This window comes from Pygocentrus nattereri, chromosome 18 (assembly GCF_015220715.1).
Source record: "Pygocentrus nattereri isolate fPygNat1 chromosome 18, fPygNat1.pri, whole genome shotgun sequence".
NCBI classification, from domain to species: Eukaryota; Metazoa; Chordata; class Actinopteri; order Characiformes; family Serrasalmidae; genus Pygocentrus; species Pygocentrus nattereri.
The window spans coordinates 32,015,321-32,035,910 of NC_051228.1; the positions used below are offsets into that span (position 1 = coordinate 32,015,321).

Genomic DNA, 20,590 nt, shown 5'->3' on the forward strand with positions numbered 1-20,590 from the left:
CAGGTCAAGCAAAGGTACTGAAGTCCAGCAATGCTATCTCTTCTCTCTTAGATAAGGTGCAAGGTCCTAAATATATTATTCAAATACACAGACTATAGATCAGTTCACTCTCAGTTGGTGCCATCAGAAATAGTGTGATTTTGCTCTGGAGGCATGTTTAATAAGTTAGGTGACAGAGGTTTATGGTCATGGAGATAAATATTTTCTCAGTTAAGTTCAGTTAAATTCTGTAATTATTTTAATTGATAACTCTCCCTCATTTTCTTCTTGATCACTAGCCTCCATTAGATCTGCTCCCTTGGCCTCTCCCTGTTAGTATCCTTCAGCTTTTACTCTCTCCCTCTCTTCCCGTGCTTAGTTGTACATTATTTTTATTAAACCAGGATTCACAAGGACTCAAGGAAATAATAAGAGATCAGTACATATTCTAACTGGTAAAAAATCTTCTCATCACAATGTTTTTGTGATGAGAGCTATGTCAGAGCTACAGCCCTAGGTTGAGGAATTGAGGGTGATAAAATTGGGTTATGATCAACACTACATGATTGTTTAAATTACATTAACTTACTTCACTCTGTATATTTTATATTTTGCATGGTCTAATGTTTATTTTAGTGAGCTTTTTGCCAAAACCCTGTATTCAGCTTCAGTGATTGCCAACTGATGTTAATTTGTACAGAGAGTAAAACCAGAGACTGTTCCCCAAGTCTGTGATGATTGGCTTACAACTTTTGAGGTCCGATATAATTGGCTTATGATTTATGAGGTCTGATACGATTTGCTGATCAAGGGGTTCCACTGTTGACATTGTGTTAGTTAATCTTTAGTACTACAGCAGAGGCAGCACTGCATTAGAGCAGCAGCAGTGCCTCCACCAGGTCACGCCCTGCTATCACAGTATGTTATGAATTAGGAGACGTGATAGCATGGTTGAATAATATAGAATGAATGAGAATAAACTACAGGTGATTTGAACTAGTAATGTGCATTTATTTGGAAAGGAGGGGTAAATAAAATGACATAAAACTGGTCTAGAAACACCCATGCTTGCAGCATTCGGTTCCTGCATCAAAACTGTAACCAAAGATGCTTTTTATATTCAGGACACTCCACTGGCCAGTCAGAGACAGGAAGCACAGTAATGCCGCCTCATGGTTTTAAAAGCAGACAGAGGGAAGTTGAGCAGACATACTGTATTAGGCATATCGCATATTTAAGCTACAAGGATATAGAGTCAAACGTGCTCCGTGCGTTCGGACGGTGCATATGGTTTTATATTGAGCTGGGGTATAATATGCAGACTGACCCAGGACATTTCTCTCTGACACACACTGCTCTAAATCTCTGTTTGACTTCAGAGAAGAAGGATTCCTGTGAGCTCTGGGTGGATATCCTGTGCCCAAAGCATGAGCAGCACAGACTGGGCTTTGTGAGTCCCCTGTGATTGTGCACAACTGGAGGAGCCAGTGTGCTGGAGTGAGCTTAGACTTCTGTCTGATCTTCTGTTATGCTGGCACTGACAGCCACTCTTCACTGCAATCACCACACACACAGCACCTGATATAGAATACAGACTGGGATTGTCCTGTGTGATAGTTAGCCTTATCAAATCACCGCTCTCTCTGTATCCGTTTCTAAGCTCAGTGCCTCTTAGTGCTGCATACTATAATATTTAAAGTGGGAGCAGAATTGAGACTTCAAAGCCAGCGGAATATCCACTTTCATACAAGTAGGCATTCATATTTAACCCATTGTATTAAAGAGATGGTTCAGGGAAAATTAAGTGTCCTCAATGTTTCTTTTACCTCAGATGTAGTTAAGGCAGCAGTTGCATTCAGGGGCTCCAGGCACCAGAATGGAACTGCTTTACAATTTAAGATGGAACAACTTCAGGATTGTCAGCTCTTAGAGGACATTGTTAAAACATCATACGATCAACCCTGGGAGGTCTTTTCAATGCTGAAGCACCCTTGCCTGAACTTATTTCTTAATCTTTGTTCTTCAGATCTTCTTCTCTTTGGTTGTTTCTCGGCCATTCATCTTTCTTAACAAGGAGTTCAGCACAGTTCCCAGACTAAAGGTACTAAGATATACCCTTGAGGGTATCACCCCAGAGACAAGAGGGGTCCTGCCCCAGTGACAGTTTCATACCTTATGTAGTGTTTGTTAGCAATGTTAGTCTTGTAGCTCCAGCGCTAAACTGAAGAAGAGACACCAAACATGTCTTGGCTAGTCGAGTACATCTGGGGTGAGTGGGAAACTGTGTAAACCATGGCAAAACTTTCCTTTAAGTCTCTTGTAAACATTGTGTAAATTCTGTAAATGTTTTTAGCTTCCCCTAATATACACAATATGTCCAAAAGTATTGAGACACCCCTTATAATTAGTGAATTCAGCTGTGTGAAGGTGCAATCATTCCTGACAGAGGCATTCAACTGTGCAGATACAGCTTGTATGATCCCCATAGAAGCATTGCCAGTGCAATAGGATGCTCTGGAACAGCTGCACATATGCTTAATATCACCATGCCCAATGTGGAGCAGAGGAATTGCATTTTCTAGAGTGATTAAGCACCAGTCAGTACCTTTGGGATGAGTTTGAGCGATCAAGAACTAATCATCCAACATCAGTATCTGACCTTACTAACGATCCTTAGGCTGAATGCAACCAAATCCTCACACTAGTGCCACCACATCTAGTCTAAAGCCTTCCCAGAACAGTAAAAGCCATTACTATAGTGAAGAGGGACAAACTCTTTATTAATACCCTTGAGCTTAGAAGCAATGTTGGATGAAAAGGTGTCCACAAACATTTGGGTGTGTAATGTATCTAACCTGCTTGCTTTTTTCTCGACTGTAGAATGTGCACTGTTGTGCGGCTCAGAATTATTAGTGCTCTAATAATGTTTTCTCCTTTTTATAACATTTTACTTTTGGAAGCTTTTTAGGTTTGTTTTGATTCGTACCATTGTGATTCGTTTCTCACACAGCCCTGGATTTGATTATAAAAGGCGAAAACAAATGAGTTTGTTTACTTTGGATGCTCATTTAAGCAAACAACTTTAAATCATTGTCAAACTGAATTGTCTGGGGCTTCATTAGATGCCAGCAAAATGACACACATCAAAACTGCTTCTATGTGAGATCCAGTCAGTTTGTGTAATGAAACATTATGTAGCATTACAGCAGTTTTCAAGCCCTTCAATCTCTGTAATCTCTACATTTAACTAATGCAAGTGAAGAGATGAAAGCAACAGTTCTGGTAGCAGATTACGGTGAGCAAAGAGAAATCCACTTTTATGGCCAGGTGAGTTCTGCCTCTGTGCCTTGTGCTTTTGATGTTCTTCTCCAGTGAGAAGCTCAACTCTTTGATACCTCCAATATACATCTTGGCTTGACTTTCAAAGAGGATGCTCTGCGTATTGTAACAGTTTTGAGTGAGTTACATTGTATACTGAGACACTATTTTCTCCCCTGCAAGCCTCATCACAAACATTGACACTGCATCTGGAATAACTTTGATTGACCGTACAGTGCTGTGTGAAAGTCTTTGCACCTAAGCAAACTAAAAAAACACTGTAAAAGGCTTGAATGAATTCAAATAAATCTTAATACAACGTATTTTACACACAAGTTTGGTTTCAGATTTGTTTCCGATGCTTTCAACCATCACATCGATTTGTTGAATTCTGCCAAAAGCACACCTGAATTCATTGAAGTATTGATTAGTTGAAGCATATATTGAATGATATTTACAAGTAATGATGTTAACACATTGACATACATAAAATTACTCTTTTCTAAGCAAATAAATGCTTACCAGTCAATAAACTAGATAAATAGCTTTTTATTTATTAACTTAAAATAAAATCTTGGCACCTGAAACTTCTGTACAGTCATGTGTATCTCTTTCACACAAACTATGGCTTTATACCATAATATCTCTTTCGCAGAGATATTACCTTACACCTCATTCAATGGAGTAAAATATTCATCTCCATTCATCATGAAATGTTCTCAAAATGTAAAGGTCAGCTATCATTTTCAAATAGTGTAACATAATAGATGCAGAAAAAAAAGATACGAAGTTTTAGGTTTTGATATGAAAGCGTCAATTTCATAGTCCAACCTGGCTGAGGTCTGTGAGCCAGATGTACATACGAGCGCAGATACTAATATATCCCTTGGAAAATATCCCATGACATGACAGCCGAATGTGGCCACAATGCACCTTAATATAAGGGTCAGTTTATGAAAACTGCAGCTTATCAAGCAAAGTGTGCATAGCCCTGTCTGCTGACTGCTCACTCATGAGCCGTAGGGTTTAAAAGACGTAGTGACATAATGACACTGTCAATAAGCTCAAGACAAAACTGAAAATTAAGTTCAGTGGTGAAGAGAGAGTGGTATTAAAGGTCTTTCTCATCAGAGAAATCTATAGGGGTCTTATTTTACTCCATTTAAGAAAATAGAATTTGTGAAGCAATAATAATGACTTTATACACATATTGCAGTCACATCTTGATAAATGAGCATATTCTAATGCCTACAGCTGATCCTGAAAATTTTAATTATGTAATTGTCATAGTAAACATACATTCAGTGTTCTAGGCTTGTTCAATTGCAATTGCAAATAAATGTCTGGTTTTTGAAAGGCAGAGGAAGATCAGCCCAAAGCTGGTCACAGTGTGTTGCTTAAATATTAGTTAATAGAGCAGAATATGTGATTAGACACACAATATCTCTCCACACCTTTTGTACGATCCTCACACTTTTGTGCCACCCTCGTGAGTCTGAAACTGGGGAACAAGCTCAGTTCATCAGGCCCTGAGTGTTTAAAAAATTTTTTGTGTAAATGTAAATTTTAGCTGCAGTCTGAAAATGCCTGCATACAGTATAACTGTACTGTGGAGCTGATCCATCATTACAGCAATTACAGTTAAAATAAAATAAAAAAAAATTTTCCCTAGGAGAAAATGACTTTGGAAAATGACTTTTAACCCAAGTTTTTGGAGAGTTAATGTTTGTTTAATTCTGCTGCATTTGCTGGGCTCTGTGGCTCTCAATGAACTAATTTAGAAGCCATGATATACAGAGCAGATTCTGAAGATGACTCACTGTAATACATTCCTAACAGAACCACTCACTCATCCTTCCTGTGCAAGGCCTATCTATGTAAAGTCACAGTTTTGATCTCGCCCAATTTTCCCTCCCTAATTTCTCCCACTCTACCTCCAAGGAGCCTCTTTGCTTTTCCAGTGACCTCACCTGTCTCGTCTTTCTGCAGACTGAAGTGTGGCCTTGTTCCTTTGCAGCGGGACCTGATGGAACCCTGCTTTGTACCCAGATTAACACCCAGCTACTTTTTCACCTACTCAACACTCAGCCAAGGCAGAGTACTGAGCAGCTGCCTGATTCTCTGCAGTCTTTCTACTCATGGCCTGAAGGCTTTCGGTACAAGGGGCCCTTCTTCACAGGCTGTGGGCTGCAGGCGGATATTACTGCCACATGAATGGCACTTCTGTCTCAGACAGTATTGTCACTCTCCTACTGTATTTTTCACTGAAGCATTTCTTGGAGGCAGCCTCTTGCTTTCTTGCAAGAATATGGATAGAAAAAATATTATCAGTATGTAATAAATCTAAACATGATGTGAATGGAATTTTGCTATGAGAAATTTATGGTGAGAAACATCTGAGAATTTTATCTGTGATGAAGCAAGGAGCAAAGTGCATTAGTTTCCTATTAGTTACTTTGGTTTTAGTTTAACATTTCAAAAAGATCCCAGATCGTATGTCTTTGAAAGAGACATGTGCTGGCTTTTCTTTGCCTTATTGCTGGCAAAAGGTATGCTAGTTTATTTTCATAGTCATATGTGTGTGATAATATAAGCGTGTAATGGCAGATCCATGCAGCTCTTCTGATTCCATGCACTCCTCCTTAGAACTGACAGTGTTTTATGACAGTGATACTTTGGCATCACTCATTACTCAATTTATGGATTTTTTGAGAGAATTGGGTCTTGTACAGAATATGACTGTAATCCATCTTTGTACAGATGTTGATGAGTGCCAGGCTGTGCCAGGCTTGTGCCAAGGAGGACACTGCATCAACACTGTGGGCTCGTATGAGTGCAAGTGCCCTACTGGCCATCGGCTGAACGAAGGCACGAATAAGTGTGAGGGTGAGTACTGATGAGAGCTTACTTCATCATTCTTCTTTCTTAATCATTAAATACATACACTGAATTCCTCGTGACTTGTGACCTCATTGCCCCTCCTGTGCCTCATCCAGTTATCTTCAGATAAGCAAATTATCAGTACAGCACTGTGCAATATCTGAGATCACCATTCAGTTATTTAATTTCCAGTCAAAACAGCCATTAAGTACGCAAGTTATTCATTTTGAAAAATGAATAGAAATCTAAAGATTTTTCTCAGGAGATTTGATGTAAGATAATCCACTTGCCTAAGAAAGGAAAAAAGAGGAGTTTCCAGAATTGGTGTTCAACAAAATTATTAAAAGATACAGGGGAAATGGAACTCCCAACAACCTGCCAGACCACCAGATCTATCACCAACAGATATAATAAGCTCTCAAATCTTTGCAAGAGGAGAAAATCAAGCTCCACTCTTGCTTCAGATCCACAGGTGTTTCCTTCTATAGTGAGAAGAGACCTCAGCACTAGTAGTCTGAAAGGCTTTGTAGCTGTCAAGAAGCCCTCAGTGAGAAAATGAAATAGATTAAAAATAAAGAAAAAATTGTACATTTTAAAAACAGTGGACTGACAACTCCAGAGTCCAGACCTTAATATCACCGAATCAGCAGAAAATGTAACTAAGACTGAACTTTGAAGATGTGGAAAAATATGCCTGCAGATTACTTTGAAAAAGTCTCCAGAGAAGAATGGAACTGTAATAAAGGAAAAGGGTAAACACATCAAATACTGAAAATTTAATGTTATATTATTGTTCAGGGTTTTTTCAGTTTTCAATTATGTTTTCTACTCTTGTCATAACATTAAAAAATGAATGACTAAATAAACTTAATGCACATTTTGACTGTAAATAAATGAATGAACAGTTGCAGCAGAAGGTGGTCATTGTCTGTGACTTTTGCATGGTACTGTAGAAGTTTATTTTCCTTTTTCTTTTATGATTCTGATATTGTAAATAAAATGTTTTAACAGTTTTACGCTTTCAAGGCAGTTTGTAGATCAGTTTATGTTAGATGTCAGCACCAGGTCGCTAATGATTCCAGGTATGTCTGAGCAGTTGGTGAAACACCCATGCTTTTTTACTGTGGGTCGGTGCTCTTTCCTCAAGCCTCAAGACGAACTCCGGAGTGTCTATGGCACCAAACAAACAAGAGCTCCGGAGGTAAACTGGTGTAAAGTGGAAGAGATTATGAGGGCTCAGACTGATGCATTTTATCTTGATTTTGGACATCACAGTTGCAGTAGAAGGTGGTCATTATCCAGCAATGAATGCTAATGTCAGGTATGAGGTTGAAGTGTTGAAATGAAATCCTACGGGGAATTTCATGTGATATAAACATGTTTGTTTTTGTGTGAACACAGAAAGTCAGAGTCTGGAGATTTTATTTAAGGTGTGGGAACTGAAACAGACTTTATGTTAACCTTTTATAAATAAGCCATGGCATCAACTAAATGGAAACATTGTTCTGGCTGTTGTATTTTATTGAGTGTTATATAGTTTAGTAAACAGTGAGTCCACCGACAGTAGGTACCCAATATTTAATGTCACGCCAGCATTGCAGTAAAGCAGCACACATTGATGAGTTAATGGTGATTACTATTACTATAGTATTTTTTTTAAAGAAAGCTTCGTGAGAGAATATCTTTACCTGAAGCTGCTGAGTCACAGTGGCCCAAATGATTTACTGCTGAAATTCTGTCTCTACATTCCTGTTGACTCAGGTCTGTCATTTTCACATTTTCTTAGACAGAACAAATAACACGCTTTTAAATTGGCAAGTACTGTGTTCCAGAGCAGGATGCCTCATTGGTGTCCACTGGTGTTGAACTTCGCAAACTGATGCTTTGTTTGTTATTTATGTTTTCATTTTTAATCTTTTTTTATGATGGAATTGTTGAGGAAAGTCTTTATTAATGATACGGCTGCACCAGTCCAATTTACTCTTTCATGCTTCTGATTCTGATACCTGATCTCAGAGCTTTAACTGATACTTACTTGTACAGATCAGATACCCGTGCTCTCTTAAAGAGGAATTCCACCATTTATTTAAAATGGATGCATAATTTATAAAATAATGCAAATTATTTTTAAAAACAACAAAGCATTTAGAGTGGTTTAATGTGAAATAGCTTCTTACAGAGAAGCTTATAGACTTAGATTTCTTTACGCTGTTGGTAATAGGAACCAGGGGTTGCAATGTCTACAGTGCAAATATAGCCATTTTATTTACTACCCAAAACCACTGGTGAATCTACACACGTCTTCCAAATTTAAGTGTAATGTTGATCATGGAGAAATAATGGTGAATCTGAGTTTTCTTTGGGTACTATTTTACCTTTCTGGGCCCTGCATGTACCACTGTATTATGAATAGATTAAAAATAATAATAATAATAATAATCTTTTAGGGCCAAAACTTTATCCCAGAACCATGTCAGAACAATATCGGGCAGTTATTTCATGTTATTATGTACTGTGATGTAACTTTTAGAGGTAAACTCTTCAGACATCTGGTTCCTATTACCAACAATAAACATTTGACTCTTTAAGTTTCTCTAGATCAATGCATTTCAAATCACGCCGCTCTAACATTGTTTTCTATCATTAAATTGTACAGATGTTTTCTTGTTTAAGGAAGGTTTCGTAGTTGCAAAGTACAATAACATTGAGTAGAGTCTAATATACCATAATGATGTTAAGATGCCATCAGATGAGCAACACTTTTTAAAGTTTTATTCTTCTTATTCTTTTTAAGAAAATGTTTTTTTTATAAGTTTTTAGAAATAATTTTTACATTTAAAAAATGGTAAATTGTACTGTTACACTTTTATAGCAGTCATTGTTAAGAATAAATCTATGATGTAAAAATAAAATAAACAAAGGCCTCTTAGCCCAAAATCTTCTATCATATTTAAATAATTAAAAAGCTCCAAAGATGCTTGTACCCAGGGTCCTCATAAGACCATGAAAGATTAGTTTTAAAGCCTTTAGTGATCTGTTATATTAGATTAGTGCATTTCTTATTAATAGTAAAAATGTTAGTTTTTATGTAGTAAATTGTGGACTTCCAGGGCAGTGCACGCTGTTTTAAGTAGGGTAGTGAACAAATTATTAATGATTTAGTGTTCTATCAGTAGTGTCTTTAACGACACGTCTTATGAGATCATAGTTCTTCAGGGTTTTCTATCCTGGCTCTGTTGAGTTAGGAGCTACAAAACATGTGATATGATTAAGGGAAGCTCAGATTCTGCACTGGGAACTACTGGTGCTTTGGAATGGTATATAACTAGTTACATAGTGTCAGTCAAAATCTTTAAAAAACCCTTAATGTTGTCACTAAATATTTTATAAGAGCCATTCAGAAACAATGGCCACAGTACTTCAGTGCATTTTCCAGACTTGTGAAGGGTTAATTGCTACCTTCTTTCATCTCCATGCCACCTGTCAGGCTAAAAGTATCCCTTTTCCACAGCCATTATCTTAACGCTTTAAATAGCGCTTCCTTATGGTTTTGAAACGAGTAGTTGTCGCTTACGCTAATCGCAAACTAATGTTGTGTGGCTGACCACAAGTTTTTTATAATTTCCAAAGTTTATTGCACTTTTTAAAAAAAAAACAATATTAACAGTTGCACTCTGAACTTTAATGGAAATAAAATGCTAAATAAATCAAGACAGATAAATCATGTTGTCCACGAACGCTGTCTTTACAAAAGACAATAAAGCATCACAACACATCACAACAAATTTCCAAATAAATACAAACTCAGACGCAATTTGTAAGTTTAACAAATCCAAAACCAAACTAGAATGTAGTGTCAGAGAGGGCTTGTTGTAACTCAGTGTGGTTAGATACTTTCCTTTCTGGGAAATGTTCTCCCTTTGGGAAATGCTGCATGTTAGTGCTGCTTAGTTGTAGTTTACTCAGCTAACAGTCCAGCACTGAGAGCACAGTTCACATGATGGAGGTAAACATGGGGAATCACTTTGCTCTGTTGCCAGCCTTCAGCTCAAGCCAAGAGCTCAACTTTCCTCGTCATGGTGTATAAGTGGCATATTGTGTTTCCTGGTTTATATATCATCACTGGTATATCACCATTATTTTTATTTTGTATGTTTGACACCTTTCAAGAATTTAAAGTATTTAAAAAGCGTTTAAATTAATAAAGTTTTAATAGTTTCGTCCTTCTCCTTTACAGTTTCAGCAAGGTTTAGTTATTACAGCAACATGTTGTGCAAGCAACAACATTTATGTAGAGTATACAGAGAGGTAAAACTTAAATGAAAAAGCTGAATAACTGAGTGGAGAAACACAGTGAGTGCAGTTGCTTCCAGACAGGTGTAATGCGTAATACATTTAACAGTTAACATGCTACCACACTCTGGCATGGCACAGTTTTGGGTCAAGCTGGCAAGAGGAAAATATGTAAATTAATATCAGGGCTGATATGACTTTGAAAGAGGGTTCACTATTGAGGCACAGGTGAGAGAAACTTCCAGGGCTGGAAATTATGGTCAAATGAATGCAAGTATTAGTGTGTAAAATAAGGAGAACAGCTGTTCCTCAAGTGACTATGACTGTCAGTGCAGTGTGTGATAAGACTGTGCAGGCAAGAATCAGTCCTTCCACAACTACAAAGAGAGAGATATTACAGCAGAGCTGCAGTGCATAAAGCCCTTATTACAATGGCAAATGCACATTTCAGAGTTGAGTGGTACACAAACTACAAACGCTGGTCTACAGAGATGTGGAAAAAAGTGATATAGTCATATGAGTCATCTATCATCTAGCAAGAAAACAGTACAGACCTCAACGCTTAACCCCTACACTGATCATTTTGCTGGCATGGTTAATGTCTAGAGGGTTTTTAGGGTATAAATTATTCTGACTGATGAAACACTTCTATTCTGATGGTCATCCACAGGGCATGAGAAGTCCCTGACTGGTTTGCTGAGTATAAAAATAATGTAGACCAATACGTTAGATAGCAATCTGCACCACCATCATCTAAACACCAATTGAAAGAATATCTTACAGAAGAATGCTGTTCTATCCTTCCAGTATAGTTCCAGAGACTATGCAAAGAATCTGTACTAGAATCTATACAAAGGGACATTGAAGCTTTTCTGGTAGATTGTGGTGTCCCAACACCTTACTGAGGCTTTTTATTCAGATTATACCGTCATTTTGCACCTGTCTGTGTGTCCGAATGATGTTCAAATTGACACCTGCCATCAAATAGAAAGTTTAGTTTAAATGTGAACATCTTCCTTTGGCTAACACTCTGTTTACTCTGGAAAGATCAGAGTTACCAAAAATAACATGCGATCACAATTCTGAAATGTTTCTCATCTCCAATTTTCCCCAGATGTGGATGAGTGCTCCACTGTTTCGCGCGTGTGTGAAGGAGGACAGTGCTCCAACTCAGTCGGCAGCTTCTCCTGTGTGTGTCCATCTGGATATGTGCTGTCTGTTGACAAGACTCGTTGCCTTGGTAAGTGTAGAAATTACATCTCTCTGCCTGTACATTCATGGGGAGGAATATGGCATATTTCTTATTAAAAATGAGTCCAAGTTGTGCTACAGAATCTTCTGTAGTTCTTAGTGAGTCTATATATTTTTTCAAAAAGATGAAATTTGTAGTATTTGTGGAATTTGAGGACGATGCTGCTGACAGTATCTTAAGAGATTTTCTGCCTTCCATTTGGAATTAAGCCAGTATGTTTGGTAACACTGTTCAAAAGGCCCCACAATGCCTATGTAAGCCTTTCATGGCAACCTAAGTAAAACTTATGAAGACTGATTTTAGCAAGCATTAGTTGTCGTTACACTTTCCTGTGTGAAATCACAAAAGCAGCCTTTATGACAATTGATGCTTCTTCGAATAAACCTTTATAAACCTTTATAGGTTTATTGCTGCTGCTCTTAAAGACATTTTTAGGTATCATATAAAATAGAACACTATCCTTAAGTAATGTGTTACTCAATCCCCCATGTTCTCTGTTAATTTTTTATTTACATTTTTGTTCATGTGTTTTGTAAGTTATGGTGTGAATAAATGGGAACAGGTTGTCAGTTTGTTTTGTTTTTTGCAATTGTTGTATATTGCAAATGTCAGTAAACTTTGGCCCGCATACACAGTTTTTCCCAAACACTGGTCCTGGACCAGCCCTGCACATGTTGGTGTTTTTCGCTGCACTAACACACCTAACTAATCAGCTAATTAACAAGTGCTTCCTGAATGGAAATGGGTGTCAATAAAACAGTAAAATGTACAGGACAAAGATATTCTCAATTTCCCAATCACTGCTATAGTGGAAAGATATTGCTCTATAGAAATACTACCTCTGTCTCAGTCTAAAGCATCAAACCTAGTTGTGAAACATAAGCATACTTGAAACTATACCTTCATGCATATGTAGGGACATATTTGTGTAAAAGTATGTCACAGACCTCTCTCACTTGGGCTTTGGACTCCACTGGGTGTCTGCATGTGCGCAGTTTTAGAATTTTGTGCAGTGCTTGTTGAGGCAAGTGTAGAATGCGCTGCCTGGGTAGAATATGATGGAGAGATCACATAATGTCAGCAGCTGGACCTCAGCCTGCAATTACACCCCTCCACCTCCCAAACAAACCCAGCATTCCAGCTTGAGAGAGAAAACAATACCCATCAGAAGGGTAACGAAGTTCAAATAAATTACTCATTACACTCACAACAGTGATTTGTTGATGATGAAAAAACATATTTTATACTGTCTGACCTGGTCTGGCCTGATGTTCCTGTGAATTGCTGTTAGCTTAGCACTAAAATACTATTACAATGCTATAGAGGTGCTTGCAGAAATGTGCGTTACGACTGGTATTTTTTCCTCCTGCTTGAACTATATTTCCTAGCTACAATGGCCAGATTGCCACTGTGTATACACACATATACAGTACCGTGCACAGGTCTGAGACCAACCTTCATTTATTGAACCCTTTAATACAGAATGTACTGTATGTTTAAACTTAAACCTCTTTACAGCCATTTGAGGAAATAACACACTTTAAATAATACATTATTTCACCCAGTAGATGACAGTGAATACACTTTGAAGTTCAGCTGCCATTTTTTCTTGCTGTTTATTTGTTGTTGTTGGCATTGTTTGATAGCAACATATTAAACACACCAGCCAACTATTTCAATCAATGCAGGGATTTAGCTTTAAAGACCCTTCTGTACCAGTGTGGCTACAACTAGTAAATTCCAGCAAAACTTTTGTAAACTTCAAAACATTTGACATCAGACTTTGTAAAAACAAAGAATAAGATTTCTTGAATATGAGTGCTGAACTACTACAAATGCTTATTAAAGGCAGTACTGTTGCATAGAAGTCAGGAGTGTGGTGTGGCTTTATATAGCTAGATGGTAAGATGGTAAGACACACACCTGGTAAGACACACACACACACACACACACACACACACACACACACACACAGTAGAGACCTCACGTGAAAGTAAATAATATTGCTGAAAAGCCATATAAAACTATCTAAAACAGTCACAGCAAGTTACAGTCGAAATTCATCCAACAGCAGTCTAGGGGCAGTCTATGTGTATTGCTGTTTATTGTTTGACTCTTTATTATTCATCACTATAATCTTTGGTAGATTTGAGTGGTAGGGCAGTACTCTAAAGCCACATCATTTGCCGACCTGGCTAGTGTCCCTTTCACTCTTAAAGCCTATCCATTAGTGGAGCCATGATATGCAGTGTGAGATAAGACCAGGCTTGCAAAAGCACTGATCTTTCAGGCTCTTTGGTCTTAATCTCCACTGAGCATTATCAACTTGTGGGGGTGCAGTAGTATCAGCAGGGGAGTCAGGGGTGCAGTTTCCGGGATTCTGTTTACACTACGTTTTAAGGCTAGTCTTGAAGTGTTTCTATTTCAGTTTGACTCATGACCATTTTTAGAAAGCTCTGGGACTCCCGAGGAGCTCGACCATTTAAGGAGCTCTTTCAATAGTAAGGAGTGCTAGCTTATCAAAAGCATCTGCAAGATCACGTGGTCAGAACTGGGCAAATAAATACCCACCTCCAAGCATGTTGAGCATGGTGGTGTTACGTAATGAGTACTCCAAGAGGGATGCAGTGATTGGGATGTGCTTATACACAGAGATTAGTACTTCATGTGTTAGCACAAGCTAATATGACATATAGAACACAGCCATTCAAAACTGCAGTAGTGGTGTGCAGACTAAAAGTTTCTTTTTCCTTGTTTGGACGCATCCCATCGTCTGTAATGAAATTTTGTGTCTTTAGACATTAGAATGTCAGGTTTTGCGTTTGCTTTTACAACTAATAACTTTACAAGACCCAGAGAAACAGACCGAATACTTAATCAACAAGTATTTATAGGTACAGGAAAAAACCTCTGCAAAAATCAAAAATGATGACAGTAATAATGAGAGAATCGTTATATAGACCTTGGTGCCTGTCTAATGCCTATTGAAAGTTCATATTTCATGTTCGAATTGATCCTATAAATGCTCAAACTATAAACTTCAAATCTATGGAAAAAGGAATATTCTCCCAGGATTTCTGTTTTCAGCCTCTTTGCCTACCAATAATTGATCTCAATGTAAATCCAAAAAACACATATTGGTCAACCCCACTAAGGACTATGAATACTTAATGTCTGGCTTTATCCCCATAATCCTTAGAAAGTCATGGTTATTGCAAATGATAATAAGGCATAGTGTAGTTTAATGTTTATTAGTACTTAGACAAGCTCATTTAAACAGGCAGATAAATAATGTTTGAAGTACAGATCCTGGACTTTCAATCTATATCACACAAATCATAAAAACAGTGTAGTTAGGTGTCTAATTACTGTCATCGCCTATTTATGTTTTAGTAAAATCATCAAATGAAAATAGCACCCTGACCTCTAAGGGTTAAACTGCAGGCTTATTAATTAGTTATTAGTCTTAAGAGTCTTAAATTTTAACACTTAATATTCAGTAAGGGGTTAATTGAAAATGGGTAGAATTGAGCACAAAGCATATTTGAAAGCATATTTCTAGCTTGGAGTCTGTGAAAGGTCTAGAAAATAAAGCACTTGGCTTTCATGAATCCATGAGATCACATGTGCAAACAGCATATCAGGCAACAGATGTCAGACAAAACACCCGTTTCAGGGGCTGACTGACCTACATACTGCAGGAAGTGAAGCCATCTTCAGCTGGGAGGCTTTCACACCACACTGTTGATATCAGGGGGGTGTATTCACAAAGTAAAGAGAGCTTAGCGCCTCCACCCACTGTGGAGAGAGAGAGAGATGTGTGCAGTGATTGATGGAGAGGCCAGTAGAGAGCCAGCTGATATGGGGAACAAGAGCTATAGAAGTAGATTTACAGAGTAAGCACAGGAGTCATGTGAGGTGATGATAGGTTTTTTGTGCTTTTACATTTTCTGCAGTGTGTTTTAAAATTGTCTGAGAGTTCACAGGTGGGCTTGAGAATGGCCCACTGTGGTTCTGATACCAAGGTATTTTTACAGCACAATGTGATGGCCCTGAAGTTTTAATATGAAAATAGAGTACATACTGTAACTATTACGGATTAGGTAGGGTCAAATCATACGCTGATGAGCAGCATGATAAATGGGCTGATTAGAGAGCGTTGAGCTGGAAAATATGTTTCACTAGTGCCTTTCAGTTTGCTCACTTGAATTAACGTCTGGAGCCACACATACTGAGCTGATTTTGGACACTGAAGTCATGCGCCACCCACCCAAAAAAGATTTATTCCAGTTTCAAGCATAGAGCTGTGCAGATATACACAGCAAATTTAATTAAAGACTAATTCTTATGACCTCTTTCAAATAATAGTTTTCTTTTGAAAAAAATATGATTTTTGTGCAGTTTACCTCTGGTAATAAAGGCCTTCACTCACTCATGTGTAGCTGTCGTCTGTTTGTGATGCTGGTAGCATAAAGGAAGAAGTAATGGTTAAACTGTGTGTATGTGTGTATTTGTCTCAGGTCAGCACACAGGCTCCTGTTTTGCAGCAGTGTTGAGTGGCCGCTGTGCTCAGGAGATGACTGGACGCCTCACTAAATCGCAGTGCTGTTGCGATAGAGGCCGCTGCTGGGCCAGAGGGACAATTCCAGAAATGTGCCCGATCCGTGGAACTGGTAAAGTCTCCCTTTCACCATTCAGCTACTTCCACATACACTACAAGCCAAATGTTTGGAAGTGACACAAGCTTTGAAAAATGCACATGAAATTTTATTTTTTTTATGAGGTAACTGTGGTTGTTTCTTAACACTGAACTTCTATGGTATCGGAAATAGTCTATAACAGTGGTGTCCAACCTGTGGGTCGCAACCCACTGGTGATTTGCAGTGTGGGGACGAATGGGTTGAGAAAAGGCTGTAACAATGAGTACATGGATCATTCTACCAAATTGGTTCAAAGTGAGAGTGGAAAACACATTTTAATTGATTTGGAGTTTAGACTTTTGCTTTGAGTGACCCTATACCTTAATTATGTTTATTTTATTTTAAAAAATGAATGAAATTTCCATTTTGCTATTAGCAAAATCATACCAGTGCGCAAACTTTACCAAATATCAATATAAGCACTAGCCAGTACATGATTAGTGAACATAGCTTTGAACAATTGTACACACATAAATTCACAATATTTTTCATAAAAATGCTAAAAATATCTGTTCAGTAATGACAGTTCTTTATGATACACACTGATTTTCAAAACAACAAAAATTACTTCAAAACAGTTTCATCTATCTGCTCACCATGCAGCCCTGAGGGACAGGGATGCAGACTCGCTTCCTGCTCTAAAATGCAGGAGTGTGGCTAAAATAAGGCTCTTAAACCTTTTTGTGTTTCAGTAGTGATATGGGACAGAATAGCAGATTTAAGTTCCCCTCAATAACAAGCACAGAAGCACACACACCCCCCCTACCCCCCCCACAGACCATGTTTTAGATCATACACGGAAACCACTCCATTTTTGCACCACTCTTGCTCACAAAGTGCTCTTGTATTATCAGTGTGAACTAATATAGACTACATGCAGCAATCACAGTTTAAAGCATGTTTACCAAGTTTACCAAGTCAAGAGAATGATTATGTTAGACATGTGTGGCTGCCACATTCAAAACTTGGTTTTTTGCTTTTTGCCATGAGCCACATGCCATTAAAAACATGCCTTGTCTGTTCCAGTAAATAACAAGCTTGTTGTAGTTAATTGAAAGCAGGATAGGTCAAGTACGTAAACACCATGTTTGTCCTCCGCTACAGGGGTGTCCAATCTTTGAAAGGAACAGTGTGGCTGCAGATTTTCATTCAAACCAACTTAGTCATAACTGGTTATGTCTTCTCCTGCTTTGTTGGAATGGAAACTTTCAGCCATACTGGGTCTTTGTGGGTTGCCTAATTATACCTACCAGATTTTGACATTCACTGATGTTTCTGAAAGCTTAACTGAAGAGTTAACTAATTAAATATGTTAAATATCAAAGACTGGTGAGGGAGTGCTATCAACAAAAAGCATTAAGGATTTTCCCATACAATCATACAAATTTCCCATATAAGAGTCACTGTTAAACAATAACATATTTTATAGAATATTTATATCTTTAATGTAGTTGATTATGTTGATTATAAATATATGTTGTAATGGTTAATAACTGTTGGCTTGTAGCATATTTACTATGATGAAGTTATCATATGAAGATTCTATTATGGTAATGACGGTAAAGAAGAACAGTATTCTTGCAGTAATAGAAGAACAGTACATTTAAATAACATTTTTTTGCTCCTCTTTTAAACTGTTGCTTTGCATTTCTGTCTCAGCTGAGAACATATCTTAAACTGCTACATATGTGCAGAGAATGCTTATTTATGGTTTTGAATTATATCATTTATATGAAGGAAGGTTCTAAATGCATAAATTCATTAAACATAATGCTATGTCCTTTGTGAACAGTCTGCAGACCTAAGTCAATTTTATTATTTTATCAGGCAATTACTGTACAACAAAGCCTGTAATCACAGCTGTCTTTTTTCTGTGCAAGTAAAGATTCAAAGAGAAAAGGCAAAAATGAAAACACATGATGAAAATGGATAACTAACATATGTTTTAGGAGTCTGACCAGCTTGTATCAGTGTTTGGTTACCGGTCTGTATTACAGATCATCACACATGTCTGGATCTTTTTCTTCTATCCCCCAGATGAATTCCGCAGGATGTGTTTAGAGGGAGCAGCGGTGGGAGGATATCCAGAGGTGGACACTGGCATTTTAGGGGGCAGAATTCCTCAACCCAATGGATACGATTCCACTGTGAACGGTCACATATATCCTCAGATTCCTCAGATTCCTCAGATCCCACAGATCCCACAGATCCCTCATATTCCCCCTAATGGAAATGGAAATGGACAAAGACCCCAAGGACCTGTTGGTAAACTGAACATTGCAAATCAACAGCAATAGCAACAACATCAAGAAGAGTTTTCGGAGGCTGATAATGTCAGTCTGGGATTAAAACCATTTAACAATGTATTTGTGAAATGGGGTTATATGAATTATGTTATAGACTTTTAATCTAGGAAAATTTAAATGTCTTTATTTGGAAAACGTATTGTTAGACTGTTCCTAGACTAATGAAAACGATTAACAGCTTTCAACAAAGTGAATAAGAGAGAAGACACAAAATATTTCACAAATGATGTGAAGTGAATTATCTGATGAGGAAACACAAAGTCCTGAGTATATTTTGGTAGAAATGATCATAGAAACATAGTCTCAGAAACATGTCCTAGAAACATCTTTTATTTGTTTGAATATATTGTAGCTAAAGTTCACAGATATTTCTGATTAAGCATGAATGCCATGCCCAGTTCCTTACCAGCTCCTGTGTTTCTTCTGTGTTCCAGTTAGTCTAAATGAGACCGTCAACCAATGTTTGCTGATGCCTAACTTGTGTCTCAACGGTCGCTGTATCCCGGTGGGGTCTAGTCACCGCTGTGAGTGCAACGCTGGCTACAAAGTGGACAGTCAATTAGAGTGCTCAGGTAATGATAATTCTATTTTTATGTGCATATTTGGAATAAAGGAAAATAGGAGGAAGATTGTCAGGTTTTTCATTCAAATAATAGTGTAATAGAGTGTAAAATAAATTGTAACGGGGAGCGAGGAGGCGGCCGCATGTGAGGTGACAAGCGAGATTTATTATGGTCAAATCCAGGGTCATAGTCTAAATGGTCCAGGTTCAAATAGCCAATACGGAGAGCAGGAGAGACAGATATGACAAAATGAACACAGGCATAAACATCCAAACAACACAGACAGAGATTCAAGCAAAGACCAGTAACCAGAGAGGGGAAAACACAGGGCTTAAATACATAAGGGTAACGAGGGACAGGTGCAAACACAGGTGGAGCCAATCAGGGGTGGAGTCATGAAACGAGGGGGCAGGACTAGAAAACCAAAACAAATGCACATGGAAGATCAAAACAAAGGGGCACATGGAGTAGTGGGAGGAACCAACCATGACATAAATAAATAAATATTTATGTTTCAGAGTGCCACCATTTTCTTCTTTTTGCTAGTTATTCTGTTGTTGTTGTGAACTCTGGTAAATAACTTTTATTTGGAACATGTGCTCCTTTTACCAGAGCGAGTGGTGTTCTAGTTTTTTAATTACAAATCTAACCTGTAAATGGAGACCAACCTATTTGCTAGTACTCTAACATTTATAGTTTGGAAAAAATACACATTTGTAGAATAATTAAATATTTGTTTCCATCTTTTATATGTTTTGTGTTCCCAGATATTGATGAGTGCATTTCTGACCCCTGCACCAATGGAGACTGTGTAAATACTGCTGGCTCTTATTACTGCAAGTGCCATACAGGCTTTCAAAGACCTCCAGGCAAGCAGGCCTGCATTGGTGAGTCTCTAGCACTGGAGCACCTGCTAGATTGAATATATTGTGATGGATTAAGGAGCTTTTTTCAGGGCTTTTATACAAAAGATGTGGAAATTCCACATCTGAAAACAAAAGTACTTAAAACAATGTGGATAAATGTGTAGTAGACTCAAACATTTTTTACAAAGACAATTTTGTTTGTTGATTAAAGGATAAAAGTAATGGTAAAAGTGAGTTCTGAGAGGAATTTATTTACATTTATTTAGATTATAAGATTAAAATATAATTAATAATATTGAAAATTAGGACTTTAAATGTCTGGATCCTTTATAAAGATACACATATTTTTATCTCCTTGTGATAACAAACATGGTCATGATCAGAGCAAAACATGAAGGTATGATTTAAAAGCATTCTGTAAACACTCACTATA

The 20,590-nt window shown here is 37.7% G+C and overlaps 1 protein-coding gene across 2 annotated transcripts in view; it reads left to right on the forward strand.

The window, feature by feature from the left end:
- Nucleotides 1–20,590, forward strand: part of LOC108423776 (fibrillin-2) — a 108,267-nt gene that overhangs the window by 20,688 nt on the left and 66,989 nt on the right. The window contains exons 7-12 of one of the 2 annotated variants that reach the window (XM_017691317.2): nt 6,058–6,183; nt 11,585–11,710; nt 16,243–16,395; nt 18,460–18,687; nt 19,163–19,300; nt 20,059–20,178. In XM_017691317.2, the coding sequence (XP_017546806.2) occupies nt 6,058–6,183; nt 11,585–11,710; nt 16,243–16,395; nt 18,460–18,687; nt 19,163–19,300; nt 20,059–20,178 (891 nt within the window). Of the gene's footprint in view, nt 1–5,642; nt 6,184–11,584; nt 11,715–16,242; nt 16,396–18,459; nt 18,688–19,162; nt 19,301–20,058; nt 20,179–20,590 lie in introns of those variants that run through there. The other variant, XM_037547621.1, reaches the window with a different exon arrangement.